This window comes from Myxine glutinosa, chromosome 2 (assembly GCF_964187855.1).
Source record: "Myxine glutinosa chromosome 2, kmMyxGlut1.1, whole genome shotgun sequence".
NCBI lineage: Eukaryota > Metazoa > Chordata > Myxini > Myxiniformes > Myxinidae > Myxine > Myxine glutinosa.
The window spans coordinates 156,351,880-156,378,302 of NC_136262.1; the positions used below are offsets into that span (position 1 = coordinate 156,351,880).

General features: G+C 42.5%; 1 protein-coding gene across 1 annotated transcript in view; it reads left to right on the forward strand.

Moving 5' to 3' along the window:
* The window catches only part of LOC137421144 (guanine nucleotide-binding protein subunit alpha-11), a 105,032-nt gene that overhangs the window by 30,214 nt on the left and 48,395 nt on the right, over positions 1–26,423 (forward strand). Inside the window, 1 exon segment of the mRNA XM_068106891.2 lies at positions 21,615–21,799. Coding sequence (XP_067962992.1) covers positions 21,615–21,799 — 185 coding nt within the window.

A 26,423-nucleotide genomic window follows, 5' to 3' on the forward strand; every position in this document is an offset into this window, starting at 1 on the left:
TATCTGGTCTGTTAGGGCTATTGAAAAAATGCAAGTGAAAGAGTGCAATTCAAAATTTGCTCATTCATTTTCTCTTACACATTTGGCATAAGAGTTTTGTCAGTGATGTAAAAAAAATATCTATTTGCATGCTGAGTATTCCTCTTATCTAGAATATGCTATATATAGGAGGACAAATGTCAAACACGTACAAAGTAATCGCAGAGCCTAAAACTAAGGAATAAAGGGCAGGGGTCAGGTGTCTGCTTTTTGTTCATTTCTGCATTTTTATTGCTTCTCTTGCTTATTAGTCCCCTACTGGTGTACACCGGAGGGGACTATAGGTTTGCACGCCGTCAATCCGTCCGTCAGTCTGTCAGTCCGTCACGCAAAGAACAGTTTTCCGAACTTTTTTTCTAAACTCTTAATGCTAATGATTTCAAACTTAGTACATGGTTTCCTCATGATAAGTTACAGATCAAGTTCGAACTTCACGACGTTTCGATCATTTTTGACAAAGTTATGGCACTGTGAACTTTGGGAATTCTGATAATTCTGATGATCCTTAACTCGGTGCCATTTGAAGTTTTAATTTCCTTTAAAAAAGATTTTCTCTGCAATAATAAGACCGATTGAGATCAAATTTTCCCCGGAGGGGGGACTCGGTCTGTAGAATATTTTAATGGTAATTATGACGACACAGGTCACGCGGTTTGGCCGCCATATTGTTTTTCGTGAAAACACGAATACCCCTTTTTCTCTGCGACGGCTGAACAGATCGAGGCCAAACTTTGCAGGCAGAATCGCATACCCATGACGAAGAAAAAAGTCAGCGAGCAGGATGTCATGCGTCACATGGTTTCAGAGTTATGACGTTTTTAAGCATGAACCTTTAAAACCGAGCTCCTCCCTCATTTTTGATCCAATCGAGGGGAAACTTCACAGATCTGTTCAGCATGTCAGTCTACTAAAATGTCCTTTTGGAATTTGCGATAGGGCCCGTGGTTTGGCAGATATCGTTAACTAAATGAAAATATATATATTAAAAAAAAAAGGATATCTCTTGAATCACTAGTACCTCAGACCGTGAGTTGGTAATTATATAATTCACACAGTGCAATACGTGCAGGCCGCTCCACGGAGCGACCTTGCGGGCTTATCAACGAGGCGAGGCGTGACAGACATGTCTCAGCATACCTCATATCAAGTTTGAAAACCAGCATCAACCGTGCATAAATTTGCATATTCGATCATTTTTGTCAAAGCTATGGCACTTTGAACTTTGGTATGGGGACATGTATTGCAGCGCAATACTCAGAATGCTTGTTATTTTGGTATTTTGATTGTGTGTACAAATCTGTTCAAGATTTACGTACACAATACCCTGCAAATGTCCTCCCATGCATGCTGGGTAAGATGTGCAAATCTATCATGCCCATCACTGTTTAATGAATGATAATTATTGTTAATACATGCAAGATTGATATTATGTAGTGGAGTGGCCTGGCCTTTGTTCCTTGCAAGGCAGAGTCTGACTAGCACTGCAGATTGTAACTGCCCTATAGTATTCCTTACTTCCTTTTGGTTTGTGTGGAGTCTGGGAGGGTGAGGATTTCAGGCTAACATCTGAAAGAGCATGGTTATTTTGAGTGGGTCACTAAATTGGTACTACATTGACTTTGGAGCCACTGTCCAAGTTTTGGGGTTGATTATGATAGTAAACTACTACAGTTACCCTTTGTGTGAAATGCAAAAGCAGCATTAAGAAATTGGTTCATTCGGTCTATAGACGTCGGTCTATGATTGAGGAACTACTTAATTTCATTTGAATGTTATTTCCTGAACACGAACGCAAATTGGAACATGAATCGGATAATTAACCTGCAGTTAAGCAGTACTTTGCCTCTGAATTTGGCAAATTATACGGGATATCGTCCCAAGGGCACATGCGCACAGATGAGTAAGGTGTTCAAGTATCCTTATTAGAATTCGTGTGTGTGTGTGTGTGTGTGTGTGTGTGTGTGTGTGTGTGTGTGTGTGTGTGTGTGTGTGTGTGTGTGTGTGTGTGTGTGTGTGTGTGTGTGTGTGTGTGTGTGTGTGTGTGTGTGTGTGTGTGTGTGTGTGTGTTAGTGTTAGTGTTAGAATTGTAAGGAACAGAAATGAAAAAACGAGGAGTGTGTGTGTGGTCGTGTGTCGGTATGTATGTACATGTGTCGGTCGGTTTGTCGATTCTCCTGCTGCAGTTCCAGGCTGATTACATCCAGACTTGCTACAGATGATCAGCATAACCCCAATTAGTGCATAGGGGTGTTTTTATCGTTACAGATGCTCTTGGGCAGAGAGTTGGGAGAGGGGGAGGGGATTTGAGACAAATTCTCTATGTAAATGTGTATCGTGCAGCACCGCTTCAGGTGGGAGAGGTTAGAAGATGTTATTATAAGGCCCCACCCTTTACAGTAAGTACAGCATTCCTGTCCCCATGTTTTCAGTACATTGAGGTATTTTGTATAACACGTTTGAATAAGGATAAAAGCAACCCCCCTGGCCGCTCATTGAGAGCGGGTGCTTAATGTATCCTTCAATTTGCCTCAAATGATGATTTTTAAAGATTGTTTAAAAAGTTTTAAAAACCATTCCAGGAAGTTTAACGCTATTGAAGCAGTCTTGTACGCCACCTTTATGCACCGCCCTATTTAACATGTCCAAATACTGCAAAACTGGACATTCTTGGAAGTGACAAGAAGGCGATTTGTGTTCCACAGTGCTCCATAGTGTTCCAAGTATATAATTCGATTTAAATAAAATGAAGATTGTAAAAGTTGTATAAATAAATTAATTCCAGAATTTACCACTGTTGAAGCAATGCCTATTACACCACCCAATCTAACATGTTACATTGGCTATTCGTGCCTGTTGTTTGTGTCATTTATAACATCCTTAAAGAGTAAGTTTCTTGTTTGGAATGATTTTTGTCCCCCGTCGCACCGCGGAGCGAAAGGGGGACTATGGTTTTCCGTGTGTCCGTGCGAACGTGCGTGCGTGCGTAAGCGAAGGACCACATTCGAATTTGGTGTGTGGGTGCAACCCACGTCAAAATCCAAGATGGCCACCGCCATGTATGTCTGACGCCATGTATGTCTGAACCTTGTGAGCGGAATATCTTGAAAATAAGCGAAGTACCAACTTCTAATCTGGTGTGTGCGTGTATCTAGGCATAAGGAAGAACCCTATTGAAAATTGGGTCGCCACGTCAAAATCCAAGATGGCCACCACCATATATATGTCTGAACCTTGTGAGCGAAGTATCTTGAAAAATAAACGAACTACGAACTTCTAATCTGGTGTGTGGGTGTATCTACGCATAAGTGAGAACGCTATTGAAAATTGGGTCGCCACGTCAAAATCCAAGATGGCCGCCTTGCATCTTCCACTTTGTCAACTCGCATCACTTCACCGACGGGGGACCTCGGCGTAATGCTTGTAAAAAAAAAAGAAAAAAAAAAATTACAAAGAAAACTTGTCACTCCATAACGTTACGGAGTGACTCGTTCTGTCAAACAATTATTGATAACTCAGCCTGAAAAAAGGTGGCGGCAGAGTAGCTGTCCCAGAATTCATTGCGTGCCAGATTTTACTTCCGTATGACAAGTTTCAAGTTTACGTGTGGTCATCTTGAGCGGTTTTGAAATCGGTTTACATCCAGCAATCGGTGAGTACAAACTACACCTCTGTTGTCACCTGCCGATACGAGGAAAGCGTCATAAGAGGAAAACTAGACAAATCACCGCGCCACCGCGGACCGCCAACTTTGCAGTGGACAAGCTGAGTGAAGCCGCTTACAACCTCTACTGTCAGTTTTTGTGGCCTAAAACATTTCATGATCTTTTAGATGATTCATAGAAGGGTACGGTGCAATTCATATGGATAATTTGTCGATGCATTCATATTACAGAAAGGATGCCATTGACTGCTGCCGAGCGACAAAAGCGTTTTCGAGACAGGCACAAGGAAAAATGCGGGGAGCTGGATGCGAAACGCAAGAGAGGCGCGTGCTGCTAATGTTGTGAAGACAAGGGAAAGGGAAAGTGAACGTGCGCGTCAGCGGAGATGTCTGGCGAAGGGCAAAAACAGTGAGTCCTGTTCCAACTTCTCGGTCTCCTGCCTACAAGAAAAGCTCCAGCATCGGCAAGGCTGTTAAACGAGCTCGAGAGGCCCTCCCGAAATCATCGAGGAAACGCAAAGCTGTTATCAGACGGTTTGCTGTCAGAAACGAACCTTCCCGGCAGGTTGACACGGAAAGCAAGTATGCTCCTGAGCACCAAGTTCCTGCCGATGTTAGTGATGCTGTTAAGAAAATTTATGAGCAGCCCGATATTTCATGGATGTCGCCAGGGAAGAAAGACTTTGTGGTCCTTAAGACTGGGAAACGGAAGGACAAGGTTCAAAAGAGTTTCCTAATGATGACAATACAAGAGGCATACAGTTTGTTTTGTGAGAAATATCCAAACATCAAGATTGGCTACTCCAAATTCGCAGCACTTCGTCCAGCCAATGTATGCCTCAATTCAAAGTTTCCACACAATGTCTGCCTCTGCAGATATCATGAAAACATGCGCCTCTTATTGGAGGCCTTGTCATCTCATGTACCTGGACTTTCGACCAACTTTCGTGAATTCCTTGGACGCATTGTATGTGGTCAGGATTCGGACAACTGCATGACAGGAAAATGTCAGGAATGCCATACAAAGTTTGCCACAGTGTATTCTGTCGACGACGAAACAGCTAAACTGCCGCTGAAGTGGTTTCAGTGGGAGACAATTGAGCAGCGGGCCACAAAAGGAGATAAAGATGGGACTGTTCAGGATGCCCTGCATGAGATATGCAAACAACTTCCATACTTCAGCTTGCACCTTGCACTCATTCATCAAGAGGAAGCAGAGCTACTTCTTTGAAGATAGAAGGAAGGCAGTTGATGGTGATCGCGTTGTCTTCCAGGTCGATTTTGCGGAGAACTATACTGCGATAGAACAGAATGAAATCCAGAGTGCTCATTGGAGCCACGTCCAAGTCACTCTATTCACAGTGTGCACCTGGATTGATGTTAATGTTACCGAGTCTTTCGTTATTGTTAGCGATGACCTCCAGCATGGCAAATATGCTGTTCATACCTTCCTTTCCAATATCATCACCACACTGATATCACACCACCCCAGGATTAGGGCGATTGACTTTTTTTCAGATGGGGCAGCCAGTCAATTTAAACAGAAATTCTTGTTTTCCAATCTAACATTCCTTCAAGAATTGTTCAAGATTCAATTATCCTGGAATTTCTTTGCCACATCTCACGGTAAGGGCGCTGTTGATGGGATAGGAGGTGAGGTAAAGAGGAGAGTTTGGTTGGCAAATCTGGCTGGGGATCCTGTATCTGATGCAGAATCCTTCTTCTGCGTAGCAGCGGCACAGTGCAAAAAGATCGAAGTTTTATTCATCGCAGCAAGAGACATTCAGAAGTGCCAGTCGCAATTGGACGAGCGCTGGCAGTTAGTGACGTCGCTTCCGAAAACACACCAAACACACTGTGTGAAACCTGTGCGGAAATATGTTGTGAGCGCCTCTATGTACTCAACAGCGGAACAATTTGAATTGGTGAGTCTTCACCCCGAGTGCCATGTATCATCCTTGGAATGTCAAAATACTGCTAGTCCAGCACCTGCTGAGCACCCCAGGTCAGACAGTCAACCCCAAGTGCACCCTGGTGACTTTGTGACTGTGCAGTATGTCACAAAAAAATCGAAGAGGTTGTTTGTTGGCCAGGTGACTCAGATAGTAGATGATGGTTGTTTGGAAGTATCATTTTTGTGAAAAGCGGGCCTATCTGACTTGGTATATACATTCCCAGAGGTGGAAGATAAATCCTGGATTGATTCCAACCAAGTCGTCAGATTCCTTCTTCAGCCATCCCTCGACCATCGCAATCATTATGTATTTGCTGAATGTCCTTTGCCCTGCAAAAGGTTCCCTTTCCCAGTCATGTGAAGTTTTGTGATGTGGCCAACTGATTAATTCAAAACTTTGTTTTGTTTCTGGTCATCCACTCGTAAATTGTTCTCAATTTCTTTAGTCGATTTCTTGACTTTTGTATATGTTTATTGTATATTTTCTCTGTTCATATTTTTTTTTTTTTTTTTTTCTAAAGTGTTAGATGTTGAAACGCCAGCACAAGTCAGCTGGGTTCAGAATGAAAGTCTGGCGTAATCTAGAAATGATTTGTTGCTTTGGGAGAAATCTCAAAATTGACTCGTCGCTCCGTAATGGGATTTTTCGTCACTCCGTAATGGGATTATTGTAATTATTACAGAGTAATTAGGTCATGTCTGGAATTTTGAAACCCCTGTACTGAAGGTACAACTATTAGTGTATCTTGCCAGTATTTCATTACAATTTTATAACTATTGTGAGAGCAGAGTTTTCAATAAATGTTATTGTTTAATAAATGACAAAAGACAGTGTCACTCCGTAACACAGTTTTTGAATGTTCATTCCTTGACAATGGTCCAACTTACAGGAACTCCATTAATATCTCTGTAAAGTGCAATTCTTCCTTTACAATATGATGTGTAGAGAGTAGGTACTAGTGGCTTTATCGTTGTACTAGAGCAATCAAAGTTCACAAAAATGACTCAAAGTGTCACTCTGTAACGTCGTGGAATTGCCCACCTGCCAAGACGAGAGGGAGGGAGCGGTCTGATGGAACTCGCCCAGGTGTACAGAGTGACGAGTGTTGGAATGGCTGAGTATGTGAAATGCTCAATAGACTTTCTGATGCAATTTGTAAACAAATGTGACCACAACAAACCTGAAAAAGTATTGTGACGTTTGTGTGGGTAGATGGAGAAATCCCATAGTAAAGATAGGATTGTATACAATGTATAGTTATAGCATGGATCGTGAATGCGTAGGAGACATCTCGATGTATTTAAGTAGGGAAACTGGAGCTTAAGATTGGTTATGTGTCTTTACACGGGGAGTGAAGCTGTGTTAACTAGACACGGATTAAGGTTAGTTTTCCCCCAGTATGTGATTGCCCCCTGTGGCTTTTCCCTACGTTTTTACAACTATAACAAGGCCGGCAAAAAAGACATCTGTTTAAACAACAAGAACCGTTCCCTGCAACCCAGGCAGAGCCGTTCCGCAATTAAACCCAGCCCCACCAACCTAATAAGGAAAAAGGCCACTTTGAAGAGATTGAGGAGCTCTTGGCTGCGTGGGCAGCATTGTGAGGGAGTTTTGGCTCTGGTGCTCTTCGGAGGTGAAGGAGGCCGTCCTATCTGCTTACCTCACACCGGTGGCTGATATTGACGCGCCGCCGCTGCTATCCTGTGTGCTTCCCACACCTTGTCTTCGAGTTTTGACGACCACCAAGCTAATAAAAGTCCTCGTTCAGGCCAAAGCCGAGTGCCGGCCGGCTAATGGGATTTTATTTTTTATTTTATCTGTCCCCCTCATCTGTATTTGAGTCTGCGTCTGGAGGTACTTCAGGTAGGAAATTAAGTTGCTTACCTCGGCCTTTATTTTGATATTTTCATTTCTTCATTTATTTACATTAAAATCATTATCGTTGCATCTTCTTGGTCGTGTTTGCATGTTTTGTGGGTTCCGGATTAAACCTGTGTGCTTCTGCTCAGGTAAGCGCTTTGCGTCCTTCCCTCCTCGCGTGACAAACCAACCGCCAAATTTGGCTGTCCACCTCGGAATTAAGGACCATTTCGGCTATTCGTCCAAGGCTGGTGTTCATCAGCTACGGACAGGACAGTAATTTTAACTCGCCTTGCAACAAAATTGCAAAAACAAGTGGGAATAGAGATGCCACACAGGAAAATGAAAAGGAATATCAACAAATATGCACCAACAACTCACTGGGAGACTAACAAAAGAGCAGGAAAATACAAAAATAAGGACAGATTGGGGATAGACAAAGAAGCGTCATTGGAATGGCTAAGAAGAGGTCAGCTCAACTGGGATGGAGAACGAATCATAATAAAAGCCAAATGCCCAAGATCAAGAACACCACACCAATTGATTAAAAAAGATGGCAGGACTGAGCCAGACGGACAAGTATAGATTCTGCAAGGCAGAAAGTACTCGTCACCTGCTTGTGGGATTCAAAAAACTATTATCAGAACAACTTTACACACAACGGCACAACAAAGTATGCAAAGTGATTTATTGGCATATCTGTAAAAAATTAAACATCCCAGTTCCAGAAAACTCATGGACACATTAATTAAGGGCAATCATTGAAAATGAGGACGTCATGCTTGTTGTGAAAATCAACCAGATCCACAACTTTGTCCCATAGGTAGGTTTAATCTCAATTAGATCTTTGGCATCATCCTGTAAAAATACAATCATGCAATAGATATCAGGATCTTGGTATCATACTGAGCGGACCGATAATAATAGACAAAGCAAGCTAGCCTAGCATATATGTGTGAGTCTAGCATATACGTACCATTCAAGACTACATCTATCTATAATTCCAGTAATCTCTGTGTGTATGTATGTATGTATGTATGTATGTATGTCTGTATGTCTGTGACCGCTGTTTCTCGACAACCACGGGTCCGATATACTTTAAACTTGCCAGGTATATTGCTGGGGACCCGAGGATGTGCCTTTTCAAGGTTTCATATTAATCGGAGAAGTAGTTACCGAGCTATGTCCAAAAAACGATTCAACCAATCAGAGAGCAGCGAGCTATCACGTGTGCCGAACGTGGCGAACAGACTCTGCCTCGGACGGCACATTTGAGAGCGTATTCATTTATTTCACGTTGGCAAACTATGTTGCCGCTATGTTGGCGTTAAACGATGTTTTAAAACTAATTTGCGATTCTTTCGCTTTCCTGCGCGTTTGTGCATGCTATGGCGATTTCTTTACCAAACTCCGCAAGCCGTTCGCTTTGGACCAAACCATTTCATGTAAATAGAGGGGGGGATTGTCACCGTACTCGCAAGCCGTTCGCTTTGGACCAAACCATTTCATGTAAATAGAGGGGGGGATATAATTTTACATATAGATATAGTACGGGCATGCCCTAGTGTAAAGTAAATGTCAGGAGTGGCTCCGCGTCGCGGACGTCCCAGGTTTTATAGCCGCCCTTTAGTGGCTGAAGCGAGTAACTCTCCTGGGTTCAACTTAGGTATAATTTCACTACAATGCTCATGTACAACCTGATGATCCCATCGAGCGTGAACATGTAAAACAAAGCATTGCAGCCGGACATTGTACTCGGGAACAAAAAGGAAAAGACAGCATTGTTGATTGAGGTGTCAGTACCCAACGATTTTAGCTTGAATAACACAGAAATCAAGAACATGACCAAATACCAGGGCCTCAAAAATGAGACCAAGAGATCTTGGAAACTGAAGAGCGTCAAAATTGTACCACTGATAATTGGAGTAACAAGAATAATAAAGAAAAACCTCAGGTAAAAAAAACAAAAAAAAAAACATCCCCGGAAATAATAACACAAGCAAACTACAATTGGAGGCAGTCTGTCGTTCGGTGACAATCTTGAAAAGAGCCCTTGGAACAAAAATCTGATAACAACAAAAATTCAACAGCTTGGTCTATGAACTGTGAGCCCTCACCGAAGTGGAGATGGATACTTTGAGTCCTGGGAGAACTCTGTTCCACCTCCAGAAACCCACAAATGGAGATTAAACCAACGGCACACACACACACACAAACGGACGCTTCTCCTTTTGCTACTAAATGCAAAAATCTATTATAATTTATCTTGCAGCCTTGGAACCAAACTAAAAAAAAAAAAATCTATATTTATACCGGCGCTAACAGCCCATACAGGTCCCACTCCTACCTGCCCCTTCCCTTCCTCTCAAACATGATTAACAGTAAATGCAGTCGTGGCCAAAAGTATTGGCACCCTTGCACCTGTTTCAAATAACTCACAATTTTCTCTAAAAATAAGTTGAAATTGACAAAAGTATTTGTTCTCCACAATTCTTTATTTCACTGTTGATATTACAGAACCTTTATTTTTGATTCAGAACTTGATATATCCTTTTAAATCAGACAAGTCAGGATACGACGATAGTTCATGAGCGAGCGGTATTCAATGACAAAGGATGGACAATAACCGAAACAGGCCCGGACTGGGGGGTCGGGGGCTCACGTGGCAGGTGTCGGCCCCCGACATGTGGTGTACATGCCTATTTACAAAGGGCCCCAATGCACTGCGTGCGCAGGCCTTTAAGAGCCAGCTGTATGTAATTGTGTGTGGTGCTGGCCCAGAAATGTCAAAACGAAGGTTACTGACCTTGAAATGAGATATAAAATAATGTATAATCAGTTATGAGGTTAGTTAGCTACACAATACTGAAAATTTGGTTTGATTCCGACAACTTTGAAAATTTGACCTTTGTGACCTTCAAAGGTCAAAGGTCGAAGATTCTGAAATTTGTTGGAAAACTTGTATTTCATGATGTATGTGATAATATAAGATCATGTACGACATTTCACCCTATCAGGAAGCGAACAATGTAATAAAAGCATCAGAAATTGACTTTTCTAAATTTCGTGACCTTGTGACCTTGGGGCGAAAATGAAAAATCAAGCTCCGTGGGGCTAGACACATGACATTGGCCTAACCAAGTACCGAAACCCCTGTCAGATTCCACCAACTCCCTCGGAGAAGATGTAGCTTGAACTTGATTACCTCCTAAAAAGACATCTTTGGCTTCTTTTCGAAGCTCTGTGAGCCATGTTAGGTAACAATCATCTGGCATGCACAATCTACATTCACTGCCCAGATGACCATTGTTGCTAGGGGTTCCTGCATATATGCACGCCGATCATTCTGGGGTGGATTCCGTCATTTTGAAAGTCCCTTATTGAAACTGACTGATCTGTAAGAAGCTAACAGTCAGGTTGAACCAATGGGAGAGCTGGCTGGTCTTGCCCTACCTCACCGAAACAAATCTATTTTTTAAACAAATCGATTAACAAACAGTTATGAAATATCATCTCCATCATGTTTGGCAATTACAGCACGACATGGTGTCGCCGTTCTAACAATCACATTTCACATGCTACGCCTGACCGTATCTACATCGACTCTTATTTATTCCATGGAGTTTGTAAAACGGATATTGTACCCACTGATTTCTCTGATCACTCCCGAGATCGTGCAGTTCTTCGACTTTCTAAAGCATGTCCAGGAAGTTCTCATTGGAAGTTCAACTTTAGCCAAGTCGATGGTGCGCCATCACAAATGCCCATGCTTCCCCACCTAAGTTGAAAGATGGCAGAAAGTGACATGAGGAATGATGCCATATCAAATGTTGATTTTAATTTTTTTCCCGTTGACCCCCTCCCATCCCTCCCCTCACCCCTCCCCCCCTTGGTGATTCTTGGGGAAATGGTGAAGAATCACTAAAAACATTAAATAATTCTCATATCCAAATCAATATTCAGATCTTCACCAAAATCGAAATGAATCGTCCTTGTCAGACACCCAACCGGTCCACCAAGTTTCGTCCAAATCCATCCACAACTTTTTGAGATATCTTGCTATGTATCATTTTTGGCCCTATCTCTCAATGGTGAAGAAACACTTAAAAATTATAGTAGCCGGGTCCGAATCCTGATGTTCATCAAAATCTAATCATTTTGTCCTTGCAACATACACTACATCTCTGCCAAATTTCGTCCAAATCCGTCCACAACTTTTTGAGATATTTTGTTCACAAGCGGACAAACAAACAGACAGACAGGGGTGAAAACACAACCTCCATCCACCTTTGGTGGTGGAGATAATGATCTACAAAGAGCTTTAGTTGAGGAACTGTCTATTAAAGGAAATAACTGAAAGGAATGCACCTGGTGCATTAGTTTGTAGGAGGGTACAACACCTCCATGAGATGGACATACCAATAAAATATTTATTTTTCCTTAGAAAATGCCTTCTGTGTACGCATCTTATTCGGTTGCATTTGACAGACGCATCTGTTACGTTCTCCCAATCAGTGATTAAACATTCCTTCAGGGATAGCTCTCTACCTCTATCTCCGTAGGTCTGCTAGTTTTATGTGAAGATGAGTGCTCCCATCTGCAAGGACATATTACCCTGGAATCGTTTAGTTCTGCCCTATGCAGCTTTCCTATTGGAAAAACAGCTGGTTTGGATGGACTTGTAACCAAATTCTATTTTTTTAAATCGCCACTTATTGGGTCCCGAAAGTTTTAACTTAAAAGCAAGCTGCTAGCTCTGAGAGCTGCCGTAGCGAGCACCCTGAGAGCTGCCGACGAACCATTCTTGCCCTTATCCTAAAGAAAGGAGACTTGTGTATTCAAAAATGGTATCCGATCTTATTGTGTACGGTCTACAAGTATATTTTCACAAGCCTTAGCATCATGACTTGCTCCTCATCTGTTCTCGTTGTTGAAGACCAATGTTATTGTGTTCCTAAACGTTTTAGTTACAATGACAGCTACCATGTGAGAGATGATTGAACTGCAAAAGGAAAACCTTAAATATAATTAGGACTTGATCTCTTTGTTGTCCTTGATCAGGAGAGAGCTTTTGATTGTGTCGACTATCTTTACGTTTTTGAATTACTTGAAGGATTTGGACTTGGTTCTACCTTTATCTCATATTAAAATGCTCTATTATAATATTTATAGTGTGCTTGAGATCAGTGATTAGCTTGTCACACAATTTTCTGTTAACAAGGGAATTTGATGTGGTTGTCCTCTCTGGATTGCTCTTTGCCGAACCCCTGCCACTTTCCTTGCTCGATACATTAACTGGGTTTGGGTTTTCTTATATTGAACGGTCCATCAAGGTGCTGGTATATGCCGATTATATCTGCTTATTTGTGCAGGACCCCAATGATATTGACGGCATTGTTCATTGTTTATCCTTATTGGAAAAGGCTTCCTCAACTCACGAAAATTGGAGCAAAACGGGTTCCCTTTGGTTTGGTCCCTCTTCTTAGCTAGTAATAAGACTTCATGCTCTGCTCTCATGGGTTAATGATGGTGTGAAATACCTTTCTTTCTTTTGGAATGGAAAACGTGCTGTGACCAGATGTCCTCAGTTTGACACTGACTGATGGAGGTCCTGGCTTGGTTGATGTAAAGGCCCATGCTTGGTGCTGGTTAATGGCCTTTCGTCTGTCAGTTGCTCAGCACATGTTATATACACGCCCTTGTCCACCATGGGACAACGTTGCCGTCCCGTTGTACAGGTTGGGAAACTAGGTTAGGACCGTGGATTCTATTTTTGATGAATTTTTCTAAACTTGATATGTCTCCCCATGATCAGTGTATTAAACGCATGCCAAGCCTTGACAATAACAATAGCCATGCATTCCTACACAAAGCACATGTTCACTGTGGAGCCTTTGTTTTACTACCATTATCTTATTGGCATGACTGCTGATAGATGTTTCATTGAGCATTTTGTTGATTAAAAACATGAATTAGTTGTGAATCTTCTACACCCAAGTGGCAGTTAGCTTAGAGCTGATGCCCTGGCAAGTCTAGTTGGCACTTGATCCTCTAGACTTGTGGCATGTGTAATATGTAGTGTACTTGGTACAGCACAGTTCATACCTACCTGCATGGGAACAAGGTCTAATAAGTGTTGGAGTAGGTACAGACTGAATATCTTCTGCCTTTTCTAAAGTTTTATCCAGTTTAGCTCTTGTAAACTGATCACGTTGTACTTCTTTTAGTGTTGGCTCGAATGTACAGCCATGTTTTCCTCAACAGAAAGTTCTTTATTTACTTCCACCCGAATAGCTTCACTTCTGTCTGGCCGTCCGTCCATCAGTCTGAAAACGTCAGTTTATGATTGAGGAGCAATTTAGTTTAAATTGAATGTTATATTTTGAACACGAGCCTGTCGTTTAACAGTACTGTGGCTCTGCATTCTTTCCGATCACATATGAACAGAGAGGAGTGAGATGATTTCTCTAGTCTATCTGTCTGCCTGGCAAACAAAATTGAAAATAATTCCAAACAGGGAACTTACCATTTTAAAGGAGTAATTGGCCATATGGAGCAGTTTTGTCCTTTCAGGAAGAAGCACCCACCCTTCTATTGACTTAGCTAATAATAATGATTCAAGGCTAATGTTACCGATTCCCGTTCAACAAACGATTCCCTTTCAACAAACGTACAAGATAAACCAGTTGAACAAGATGACACAACCCTTCCGAACGAGTGGATGGATAATGTGAATGATGGTTTATTGTTTCTAACGTTTAAAAAAACCCAACTAAAATCAGTTGCAAGAAACGTGTCACCTTCTGGTAAAAGGCAAATAAATGAAAACTCCATTACTGGAACTCCATACAGGAACAGGTGTGCTTTATTACAGGAAGAGGATAATTTAGAAGCTTCTACTATTAGAAACAATACTAATGAAGAAGTAGAATCTAACCCACCAATGCCAAAATAATGCTTTTGACCCTTCAGATTGTCATTTTACAAAAGGATGTTCATTGTGTAAATTACTCTTCCTTTACAACCACAGAAGGGAGAAAAACGTTCATGGTCTCCCTCTAAAGAAGCAGTAAAGGAAGTGAATAATAACAATTAAGTTACAGAAGCACAGAATAATATATATATTTTTTTGTATACAAGATCGTGGCTTGTGTATGAGCTAACATGAAAGAAAAAAAAAAACATAAATGGACACGTAAAACTTATAATAAAGGGAGCAGGAGACAAGATGGGGAGAGAGAGGGAAGCACACAAGTACAACATTTGAGAGCAGGGAGATCTGTGGGAGAGAGAGGGCTTGGGGGAAATGGGGGGGGGGGGGGGGATAGGTATAAAACAAATGGACACTGCTAGGACTTCCAGGAACAAAGTCGATATTTCAAAAAAGTGGATCTGGGGTGAATTAACGGAGGTAGAAATGATCAAGGTTTTGGATGGGGGGAAGATAAGAGATGGTGGTGAACAGCTGTTTTGAAGACCTGGAGGGAGGAATGGGGCTGAATAGAGGGTGGGAGTTTGTTCCAGAGGCAGGATAAAAGAGGAATGAAGGAGTGAAGGTGAGCAGAGTCTTGATTTTGGCAGTTTAACCATAAGAGGGTTGCAGGCAGATCTTGTGCGACCGAAGGAATATTTTGGGGACAGAGCACAGACTGAGCTGGGGGAGCTAGGCCGGAGAGGAGTCGGTAGAAGACAGAAAGACCACCAACCTGCCTGCGATGAGCGAGTGAAAGGCCCTCAGAGTCGGCTTCATCGCGGGAGATTCCAATGATTCTGAAAGCTTTGGTTTCTACAGCGTGAAACCGAGCTCGGTGTGAGGCAGGAGCACCAGCCCAGAGGGGAGAGCAGTACTCCTTCAAGTTGCAGATGAAAGCCTTGTATGTGGTGAGGAGCTCATGTGTGCCAAGGAAGGACTTCGCACGACGGAAGATGCCCAGTCGGTGACTGGCTTTGGAGGCCAGCTTGGAAATGTGGTTTTCCCAGGAAAGATCATGGCAGATAGTGAGACCCAAAAGCTTGAGCGACAGAACTTCTTGGAGAGGGTTGTTGAGAAAGTAGATGGGAGGGTTTTCCTGTCGGTCTTTTGATTTGTCAGTGTGAGATTTGTCAGGATTGAAAGACATGTTCCACTTGTTTGACCAGTTTGTGTCTTTGTTCAGGTCTGCAAAGAGTGAGGAGGCTGCAGACTGCCGATCTGAGGGATGAGGTATGGAGCGGCAGAGAGTGGATTCCTCAACAAAGAGATAGAGAGGATTTTCCAGAGTCGGAGAGATCATTGATGAAGAGCAGAAAAAGCACAGGGCCCAGAACACTGCCTTGGGGAACTCCAGCCTGAACAGGAAGGGGAGATGAGAGAAGTCCATTCAGGACCACACGTTTACTGCGACCAGAGCGGAAGTCCACAAGCCATGTGTGGATGCTTCCATGGATACCATAAGAGGAGAGTTTGGTGAGCAGGGTGGGGTGCCAGACTGTATCGAAGGCATGTGATATGTCAAGGGAGACAGCTCTGATTTCCTGTTTGGCATTGAGGACATCCATCCATTGTTGAGACAGCAGAAGCAGCATGCCCAGAGTAGAATGACCTGGTCTGAATCCAAATTGCTGATCAGAGAACAACCCATTCAGCAAGAGCATCAATAAAGAAAATGATAAATATTTGTATTACTTTGAAAATGTGGATGTACATTTTGGCTGTCTAAATATCAACTGGCTGACAGGAAGACCTGGAGGTATGCACACTCCCCTTTAAGCTGTCTAGCCTGTGTGCTCATCCCCATCCAGCTATAAACTGTCATCCCAGAATTTCACAGGCAGGTGATTAATCAATGTGTGTGCCATCCCTCAATTGGAGGTAAAACTTCAGTTTCATCTACTGGCATTAGTTGCTGGACGTCCTGTAATAGTGTTGCATCACTTCGGAAATATCAATGGTGGTACTAGTCTAGAATGCAAAGTTCAGGTTAAAGATTTGACTCTTAGCTTTACAAAGAAATTACACTTCTCCACATTCTCATTGGGAGCACGAATGTTTAAGCCAAAAATTTGATGAATAACAGTGAATTAAAGACAAGCAAAATGTCCCGGAAATATTTCGTTATATTGATCTTGTGAGATCGCTCATGAAGAAGCTATAAAGAAGGCGACTCCAGTGGTGAAATAACTTACATCGCTGAAGAACCACTGGAACTTCATTATCCTTCTCCATTGAGCTTTGGAGTTAGCCAGGTTAGAGGCCTGTAATGGACCAGGCCTGTAATGCTTGATAAGATACTAAGATACTGAAATGTGACACAGTACCTTCTTTTTTTTCTGCTTATCTCGTTGTGACACTCTTTTAAACTTGCTCTGGGGCAACACGGTATCCCATGTTGGGAGTTTAATGTCATTCTGCTTAAGAACACTTTTGATTAAGCTTTCAATTTTTTTTGAAATGGAGCTAAAATAAAGAAAGATAAAATTCAATAACCTTATGCACACAAACTTGTATTTCTGTCCCTGCCTACCTTTCACCATTCTCAGACCAATTCCCTTCCATCTCGTCTCCTGCACACAACACATGTCCACACTTCTTCTGACCAATACTTCCACCACTTCTCCTGATCTCCCTGTCATTGTTCCCACATTCCATGTCCCAAACCTCAGAAACCGATCTCCACGTGGGGCATCAGACGTTTCGAGATCACTTGAATGTGTGCATGGCATCATTAAATCAGGAGATTACCAAGGCATTGTGGAGTGCAATGTTCAACCCAGTGTCAGAAAGCTGGGACTCTGTCGAAGATCATGGGTCTTGCAGCAGGACAATGACCCCAAACACACTTCAAAAAGCACCCAGGAATGGTTCAAGACAAAACGCTGGACTGTTCTGAAGTGGCCAGCAATGAGTCCAGTTTGAAATCCCATTGAACACCTGTGGGGAGATCTGAAAACAGCAGTTGGAAATAGGCACCCTTCAAATTTGGGAGAACTGGAGCAGTTTGCACAAGAAGAGTGGGTCAAACTGCCAGTAGAGAGGTGTAGGAAGCTCATTCATGGCTATAGGAAGCGCTTGACTGCAGTTATTTTGTCCAAAGGCTGTGTGTGCTACCAAATATTAAGTCAAGGATGTCAATAATTTTGTCAATGCCATTTCTTTTTATTTTCTGATTTAAAAGGATATATTAAGTTCTGAATCAAAAACAAAGGTTCTGTAATATTAACAGTGAAATAAAGAATTGTGGAGACCAAATACTTTTGTCAATTTCAACTTATTTTTCGAGAAAATTGTGAGTTATTTGAAAAAAACGCAAGGTTGCCAATATTTTTGGCCACGACTGTGTGTGTGTTTATGTATGTATATATATTTGAGTTGAGTTGTCAGAATCAGGTGGAGGTGAATGTTGGTCATCCATGGCTGCGAACGATGTATTATATTCACTGTAATTTAATGTGGCATGTGCTTGAAGCATGTGGACTCGGTGAATTTTGGAGCTTACATTACCTTGCTGTACACTAACATATTTGTTCTACCGGTAATTAAAATTAAAAGGAGCTTTGTCAACCCCACCACACACAGGTTCTGAGAGGGGTAAGGCAGGATTATCCCATCTCTGGCTTACGTTTTGCTCTATCTATAGAAACTATGCTCATCACACTTACGAAAAATATTTCTGGAGTTACTTGTTCTCCTGGGAGTCCTTCAATGGCTTCAATAGCTTATGCAGATGAAGTTTTGCATTTTTATTAAGAGTGATGAGGTCATTACTGCTCCTGTCGAGTCGTTGAATAATGTTTATCTTTCTGCTTCCTTGAAACGCAGTTGGATGGAAAATAAAGATTTATGGGTACCATATATTCACAGTAATTCACCTGAGTTAGCATTAATGCCAGCAAAGCCTCTTCCAGAAAAGCCAGAATGAAGAAAGGAGGGTGTTGCATATCTTGGCATAATCCTAGGGTCCCCACAATATGTTCAACAACATTGGAATGGAACAGTTGAGAAGATCAAAAAGAGACTAATGTAGAATGACACCTGGTTGGGCACATACCTCCCTCCACCAGGCTGAACAGTTTACGTTTTGTGTCCCACTGATAGGCCGGATCTGGATCCGGACCTGAAACAAAATCCAATCAGCTTGTTCTTGTCACGTAACCAACTCATTCACCAAGTTTTGTCATCGTCCATCCACAATGTTTTGAGATATCGTGCAAACATATCGTTTTGGCCCATCTCTCAGTGGTGAAGAATCACTGAAAAAATTCACGTATCCAGATCCGAATCTTCACCAAAGTGTAATCAAGTCATCCTTGTCACAAACCCAAGTTTTGTCTGAATTTGTCCATGACTTTTATGAGATACCCTGTTCACAGATAACCTGCTCACAAGCAAACGGGTGAATACATAACTAACCTCTGTCTCCCTTCGGTGGCAGAAGTAACCAATGGAACAAGCGTTACGCCTAGGTTCCCCGTCGGGGAAGTGATGTGAGTTGACAAAGTGGAAGACGCAGAAAACATGCTATGATATGATATTTCGCTCACAAGATTCAGACATACATGGAGGTGGCCATCTTGGATTTTGATGTGGCGACACAATTTTCAATAGTGTTCTTCCTTATGCCTAGATACACCCACACACCAGATTAGAAGTTGGTACATCGCTTATTTTTCAAGATATTCCGCTCACAAGGTTCAGACATACATGGCGGCGGCCATCTTGGATTTTGACGTGGAGACCCAATTTTCAATAGGGTTCTTCCTTATGCCTAGATACACCCACACACCAGATTAGAAGTTGGTACTTCGCTTATTTTTCAAGATATTTCGCTCACAATGTGCAGACATATATATGGTGGCGGCCATCTTGGATTTTGACGTGGCGACCCAATTTTCAATAGGGTTCTTCCTTATGCCTAGATACACCCACACACCAGATTAGAAGTTGGTACTTCGCTTATTTTTCAAGATATTCAGCTCAATGTTCAGACATACATGGCGGCGGCCATCTTGGATTTTGACGTGGCGACCCAATTTTCAATAGGTTACTTCCTTATGCCTAGATACACCCACACACCAGATTAGAAGTTGGTACTTCGCTTATTTTTCAAGATATTCCGCTCACAAGGTTCAGACATACATGTCATCAGACATACATGGCGGTGGCCATCTTGGATTTTGGCGTGGGTTGCACCCACACACCAAATTTGAATGCGGTCCTTCGCTTACGCACGCACGCACGCATGCCCGGACGGACACACGGACGGAGGGGAAAACCATAGTCCTCCTTTCACCCCGCGGTGCGACGGGGGACAAAAAGGCCTTGCCACATCTTACCTGGCCGTGTTCTCATGATTAATAATTTGGTTGCTACATTTTATGGCATATGGTTATCTGCCTGCAGCAACTAGCGGTGTTCCTAAGAACAATTCTGGGTAAACTGGTGGACATTTCTGGAGAAGCAATCACTGGTTGTGGCCAAATGTTATATACCATGGTTGGGCCAAAGGTTAGACAGATCCTTGTTGATGTGAAGTCTCTTGTGGCTTTTCAGTTGTGCTCCGTCCGTCTCTTGTATGCAGAGCACCGCCAAAGCGGCATTTGGCCTGTCTCATTTTGCAATGAGAACGGCACTCAGTAGAGAGCATACCTCCGCTAGGTGAACAGTTTACGTTTTGTATCCTAGAGTAGACCAGAAAATCACAATACAGAATCATATTTAATCAAAATCATCTGTCCACAACTTTTTGAGATACCCTGCTATATATCGTTTTTGGTCCTATCTCCCAATAGTGAAGAATCACTTTTAATAATTATACTAGGTGGATCCGGATCCGGATCCTCACCACAATTGAATCGATTCTTCCTTGTCTTCCTTGTCACACACAACATGTCGACCAAGTTTCGTCCAAATCTGTCCATAACTTTTTGAGATATCCTGCTATGTATCGTTTTTGGCCCTATCGCCCAATGGTGACGAATCACTTAAAAATTATACCAGCCGGATCCGAGTCAGGATCTTCACCAAAATCTAATCATTTTGTCCTCGTCACAAACGCAACCTCTCTGCCAAATTTCGTCTGAATCCGTCCACAACCTTTTGAGATATCTTGTTCACAAACAAACAGACAGGGGTGAAAACATAACCTCCATCCACCTTTGGTGGTGGAGGTAACAAGTGGGCAGACTCTGATATGGCCTTGAGAGCTTCTGTCTCACCTTTAGCATGTGGAGATATAGATTCTCCCCATCAATTTTTGAATTTATCCCCAATGAGTTACTCAATTAGTCCAAGATCAAATTTATTCTAGAACACAAATAGCAAGAGCTTAAATAGAGGTCATATTTCGATCTCGTTTTAGGGGTTTCACCATTAAATTAGTTATCCGATAGAGAAGACAGCTACCCAAAGGACCCCATGTTGAACCTGTATGGGAATTGATGTATAATAAGCTTGTAATCAAAGCACCAGATATCACATTTGTGATTTACCCTCAGATCCTTTGTTTTTGGGATAACTGCGAAGTGTCAGTGCTGACATACACTTCTGTCATCCTTGGCTACAGCTAAACTCGCTTATATACCTAAATTTTTAATGGAGAAGTTAAACCTATGCATGTCAATCCAATGTTGTGATGTTTTTCAGTGCACTTGTATTGATCAGAAAAGTTTAGTTTATTAATTTTTTTCTCAGAGGATGGCTTTACTTGATGAATAAATGGATAAACGGAGTTTGGAAGGTGTCTGTGAAGTTTGTAAAAATCCATCAACGATTGTAATATTAGTTTGAACTGTTTCAAAAACCATCGGTTGTAACTAACTACAACAACCAACTACATTAATAATACCGTGGTACCATAAAAACTGCATCAAATGTCAAGTTTGGTTTTTACAATGTTGACTTTTACATATTTATCTCCGTCACCAGCGGTGGATGGAGGGTATATTTACACTCCCATCTGTCTGTTTATTTGTTTATCTGTTTGTTTGTCTGTGAACAGGATATCTCAAAAGGTTGTGGATGGAATCGGACAAAATTTTGTGAACAGGTTGGGTGTGTGGACAAGGAAGAATTGATTTAATTTTGGTGAAGATCTGGATGTATTGTTATTTTTTATTTGCAGGCACTGGTGAGAGTGGGAAGAGCACGTTCATCAAGCAAATGCGTATCATCCATGGCTCAGGGTACACGGATGAGGACCGACGGAGTTTCATCAAGCTTGTCTACCAGAACATCTTTATCGCCATGCAAGCCATGACCCGTGCAATGGAAACTCTCAAGATACAGTACAAGTACGAGCAGAATATGGTCAGTGGATGCTTGAAAATTGTGCTTTTTGAAAATTATTAATTCATTTTGTCTGCATGCATATGCTGTAGTTGTAAGAATTGCTGTGGCCTTTAAAGAGAATTTATTTCATGTTGTGAACTATACGAAAAAGAAATGATTAAAGGAGCGACATTTAAAACCTGAACCACCTTTTAGAAAAAAATAATGGCAACAATCAGCTTGAAGTGTTTCATGGAAACATCATTTGGTCACAATAATTGGAGGTCAGTCATTGTATTGTGTATCAAAAACACCCATCGTTGATTGAATGTCAACAGAGGAAAACGAAATCGAAAGTGTATGTTGGGATGGTAATGGCCCTTGATTGTTCTCCTGGCAGCTGAAACGGATATCGTCAAGTCTGTCATTATCGAGTGCAAGGTCTCCCTAATAATGATAGTTCCTTCAACTCCATGGCGTGTTTTATCAGATTAGGGTCTGGGCTTCTGGGCTTCTCACTTACCATGTCATTACACTCTATTACAATACTAGCAGCATGACATTGAGCATTATCTTGTATCAGATTGGAAACGGGACCAATGGTATCGGCATATGTGGAGGCAGTGATTTTCCACGATCGTGGAAAATGTACGGCATTCACAGAATCTGTGACTCGAAACGGGAAAATTTAATCTGACTTGTGGGTGCGGGGTGAACTGATTGTAGATTGTGTAGGTGAGGGAAAGCTTATGAAGTCACACAGCCAATTGATTAAAGTGATACCTTTCATATTGGCTGCAGGTCTATCAGAACAGAAGTGAAACATTAACAAGGAACTAGAATGGCACTGGTAGAGTGCATACCTCCACCAGGCTGAACAGTTTGTTTTGTATCCCACTGATAGGCCAGTTCTGGATTCGGACCTGAACCAAAATCTAATCTGCTTGTTCTTGTCACCTTACCAGCTCATTCACAAGTTTAGTTTTAACTCATCCACAACTTTTATAAATATTGTCACGTCGCCAGGGATTAAGATCCCCGAGCTGACTGGATAGCCGTAACGAGCTTTAACTCCTAGGCGTATTTTGAACCTTGGTGGGATTGTCTTTGGCACGCACGGAAAAGGCCCAAAGGCCCGACGCCTTATCAAATCGGGATCACACGGGGTTAATCCATACCCACAAACGAAGAAACGAAACAAAACAAGAAAAGTGAAATTCAAAAAAATTAGTGAGGTACCCGTGCTACGCAAGGGTGGGAGGCCAGAAGCAAGCAGATAATGCAGAAACGGCGAATGCTAAAGCATGAAACCAATAAATTCCACATTCCTGTAGCACCTTCAGTCACACGTCAGACATGGACAGCAAGTTCGTGAAGGATTTCCATGAAAAACGTACCCGTTGGCAAACAAACGGGTACTTTTGTTCCATACCCAGTCAATAGCGAATCTGCATATGGCGATCTGTGAATTCACGTTTAGAAAGTAGAAACCGTCACGGCATTTCGTCATTCACTTGAACTCGATATCTCTTTTTTTCATTCTAAACAGCATAACTCCAATCACAAATGAAATAACATTAATATAATAAATAAACTTTTAACAACATTCGTGACATAAACAAATATTTAAATCCTGATGTGAAGTTCCTTATGGTTGGGTGAATACAATTATGAATTCAAAATCGTAATTGTATTCACTCAATTCCAAACATCAATTGATACTTTAACAAAACGATTAACACGATTAACATTTAACGATTTAACATTACGATTGAATGAATGAATGAATGAATGATCGTTTTAAGGCCATTTTTCCCCACTAGGGCGGGGGTTAGCCTTGCGGGCCCCATGACAATCATGGTTCCCTGTTTGAGGCAATGTTTTTATGGCCGGATGCCCTTCCTGACGCCATATATATATTGACGATTGAATGACAGTTGAATTTGGATAATATCAAACCCGCGCATTGCCGTCATCTGTCCACTTCCGCATTCGTGGCAGGTTCATAATTGTCATCAAAATCTAAACAGTATTTGTAGAATTTCACTAAAAGCTACATCACTGTTCATATCGGTAAATATTATTCCACCATGTTTGGAAAAACCCGAAAATTGGAAAACTTGGAAAAATTGGAAAAACAATATAGCCTATTTTACTCCCAAGGGTCCCAGGAATACCCACCCAAAATATTGTTGCGATCGGTTGAGCCGTTTTTGTGGTACCTTCAAACGGACAGACGGACATTTGGTGAATTGTAGTAAGATAATGATTTAATAAAAATAAATTCAAACAATTAAAATGAATGTGAGGTAAAACTAAATTCTAACTTGAGACGTCTCCACTCACTCGTATACAAACAAGGGAAAAAGTAAAGTAAAAATAAATATTGCTTCTGCTGGCCGGCACTCAACTTCGGTCTCAACGAGGGTGCTTGGCGTTCGTCACCTCCAAACCACCGCGCGGGAAGCACACCAACAAATGGCGCCGAAAACGCCGAGGTGTGAACAAACAGCCAACCGGCCCTTCCTCGCTTTCACCACCAAGAGAGACGCGGCTCTCTCCTCCCCCGAAAAACACCACAATCAACAATACCCCCTCCTCCGACATTGCAAAAACTCCACAATGTTCCAAAGGTTCTCTGCATGAGCGCTCACAAGAGGAGCGACCGTCCTCCATGCAGCCAGCACCAGAAGAGAGAGGGATAAAGATGGCGAGTCTTTTTTTCCTTCAGCTCTCAAATATTCCACGCTGACGTCACACTCTGTCCAATCATCGAGCGCTACTCAATCATCCCATCGATCCTCCACCAATCATGAAGGCCGGGGTGTGGCCTCGTTACGAGTCGTCGGGGGGGCGGAGTCTAATCTCTGTGCGGGAATGTTCGGATGATGTCGTTCTCTTGCCGATCAGCAAATGCTGTTTCTGGTGGCGGTGTGAGCGCATGAGTCCCATTACAGTGCTATCGTTGTTTTATTGAGCCTTCATGTTTTTCATTTCACTCAGGCCGACTGGCATGGTCTTCAAGCAGCCATCAATCATCTGAACTGGTCTCCCATCTCTACTGCCTCTGACATCAACTTTTCCTGGGAATTCTTACAAAGTAAACTGCTCTCTCTCATGCACAGATTTATCCCATCTCGTCTTCAGTTGTCGTACCCTTCCTCCCATCCATGGTACACTGAAGCTTGTGGTGAGGCAGTTGCCATGAAACAACTTGCCTTCGCCTCATGGAAGACTAATCCAACTGAAGGCAATCTCAGTTCCTTTCACAAAGCTCGGAACAAGTGTGTGTCTACCCTCAGGAGAGGCAGGAAACAATATCTCTCCACACTCAAGAATGAACTCTCAAACCTGTCTGCCTCCCCCAAATCCTGGTGGCATCTGGTTAAATCTGGTTTTGGTGTTTGTTCCCCTTCCATCCTGTCGCTTACCTCAAATGGCTACACAGCTGACACTGCATGTGAAAAAGCCGAATGCCTCAACTCTGTGTTTCCCTCAAAATCTTGTGTCCCAAACCCATCTCTCTCTGTACCCACCTTACCCAGTCGAACTCAGCTGCTCCTGGAATCTGTGTCCTTCTCTCCTGACAAGGTGGAGAAGTTTCTGTCAAACCTCGATTCTGATTCTGCAACTGGACCAGACGGCATCAGCCCACAGGTCCCAAAATCCAGCTCTGTCGCTCGATCTCACCCTCTGTCTGTTCTCTTCACCCTCTCTTTTGCTCAAGGTCATCTGCATTCTGCTTGGAAATCAGCTAACATTACCGCTTTACACAAAAAATATGCTAAAACAGATCCTTGCAACTTCAGACCAATCAGCCTGCTCCCAATAATCAGCAAGGTCATGGAATCCATCATCGCTTCTGACATGAAATCCTTCCTCTTCTCCAATGGCTTGATCTCGGATCATCAATTTGGATTCATACCAGGTCTTTCTACTCTGGACATGCTGCTTCTGCTGTCTCAACAATGGATGGAGGGCCTCAATGCCAAACAGGAAATCGGAGCTGTGTCCCTTGACGTATCACGTGCCTTCGATACGGTCTGGCACCCCGCCCTGCTCATCAAACTCTCCTCTTATTGTATCCATGGAAACCTCCACGCATGGCTTGCGGACTTCCTCATCGGTCGCCGTCAACATGTGGCCCTGAATGGAATTCTCCCTTCTCCTCGTCCTGTTCAGCCTGGAGTTCCTCAAGGCAGTGTTCTGGGCCCTTTGCTTTTTCTGGTCTTCATTAATGATCTCAATAACTTCATTAATGAATGATCTCCGACTCTCGGAAGCCGGTCTTTTTGCTAATGACTCCACTCTCTGCCGCTCCAGCTCTCAACTATCAGATAGGCAGGCTGCAGCCTCTTCAATCTCTGCACAGCTGGACAAAATCACAAAATGGTCAAACAAGTGGAACATGTCTTTCAATCCTGACAAATCTCACACTTTGCCTCTCCGAAAAGACTGTTCGGAAAACCCTCCCATCTACTTTCTGAACAATCCTCTTGAAGAAGTTCTGTCACTCAAGCTTTTGGGTCTCACTATCTGCCATCATCTTTCCTGGGAAAACCATATTTCCAAGCTGGCCTCCAAAGCGAGTCCCCGACTGGGCATGCTCCGTCATGTGAAGTCCTTTCTGGGCACTTCTGAGCTCCTCACCACATACAAAACT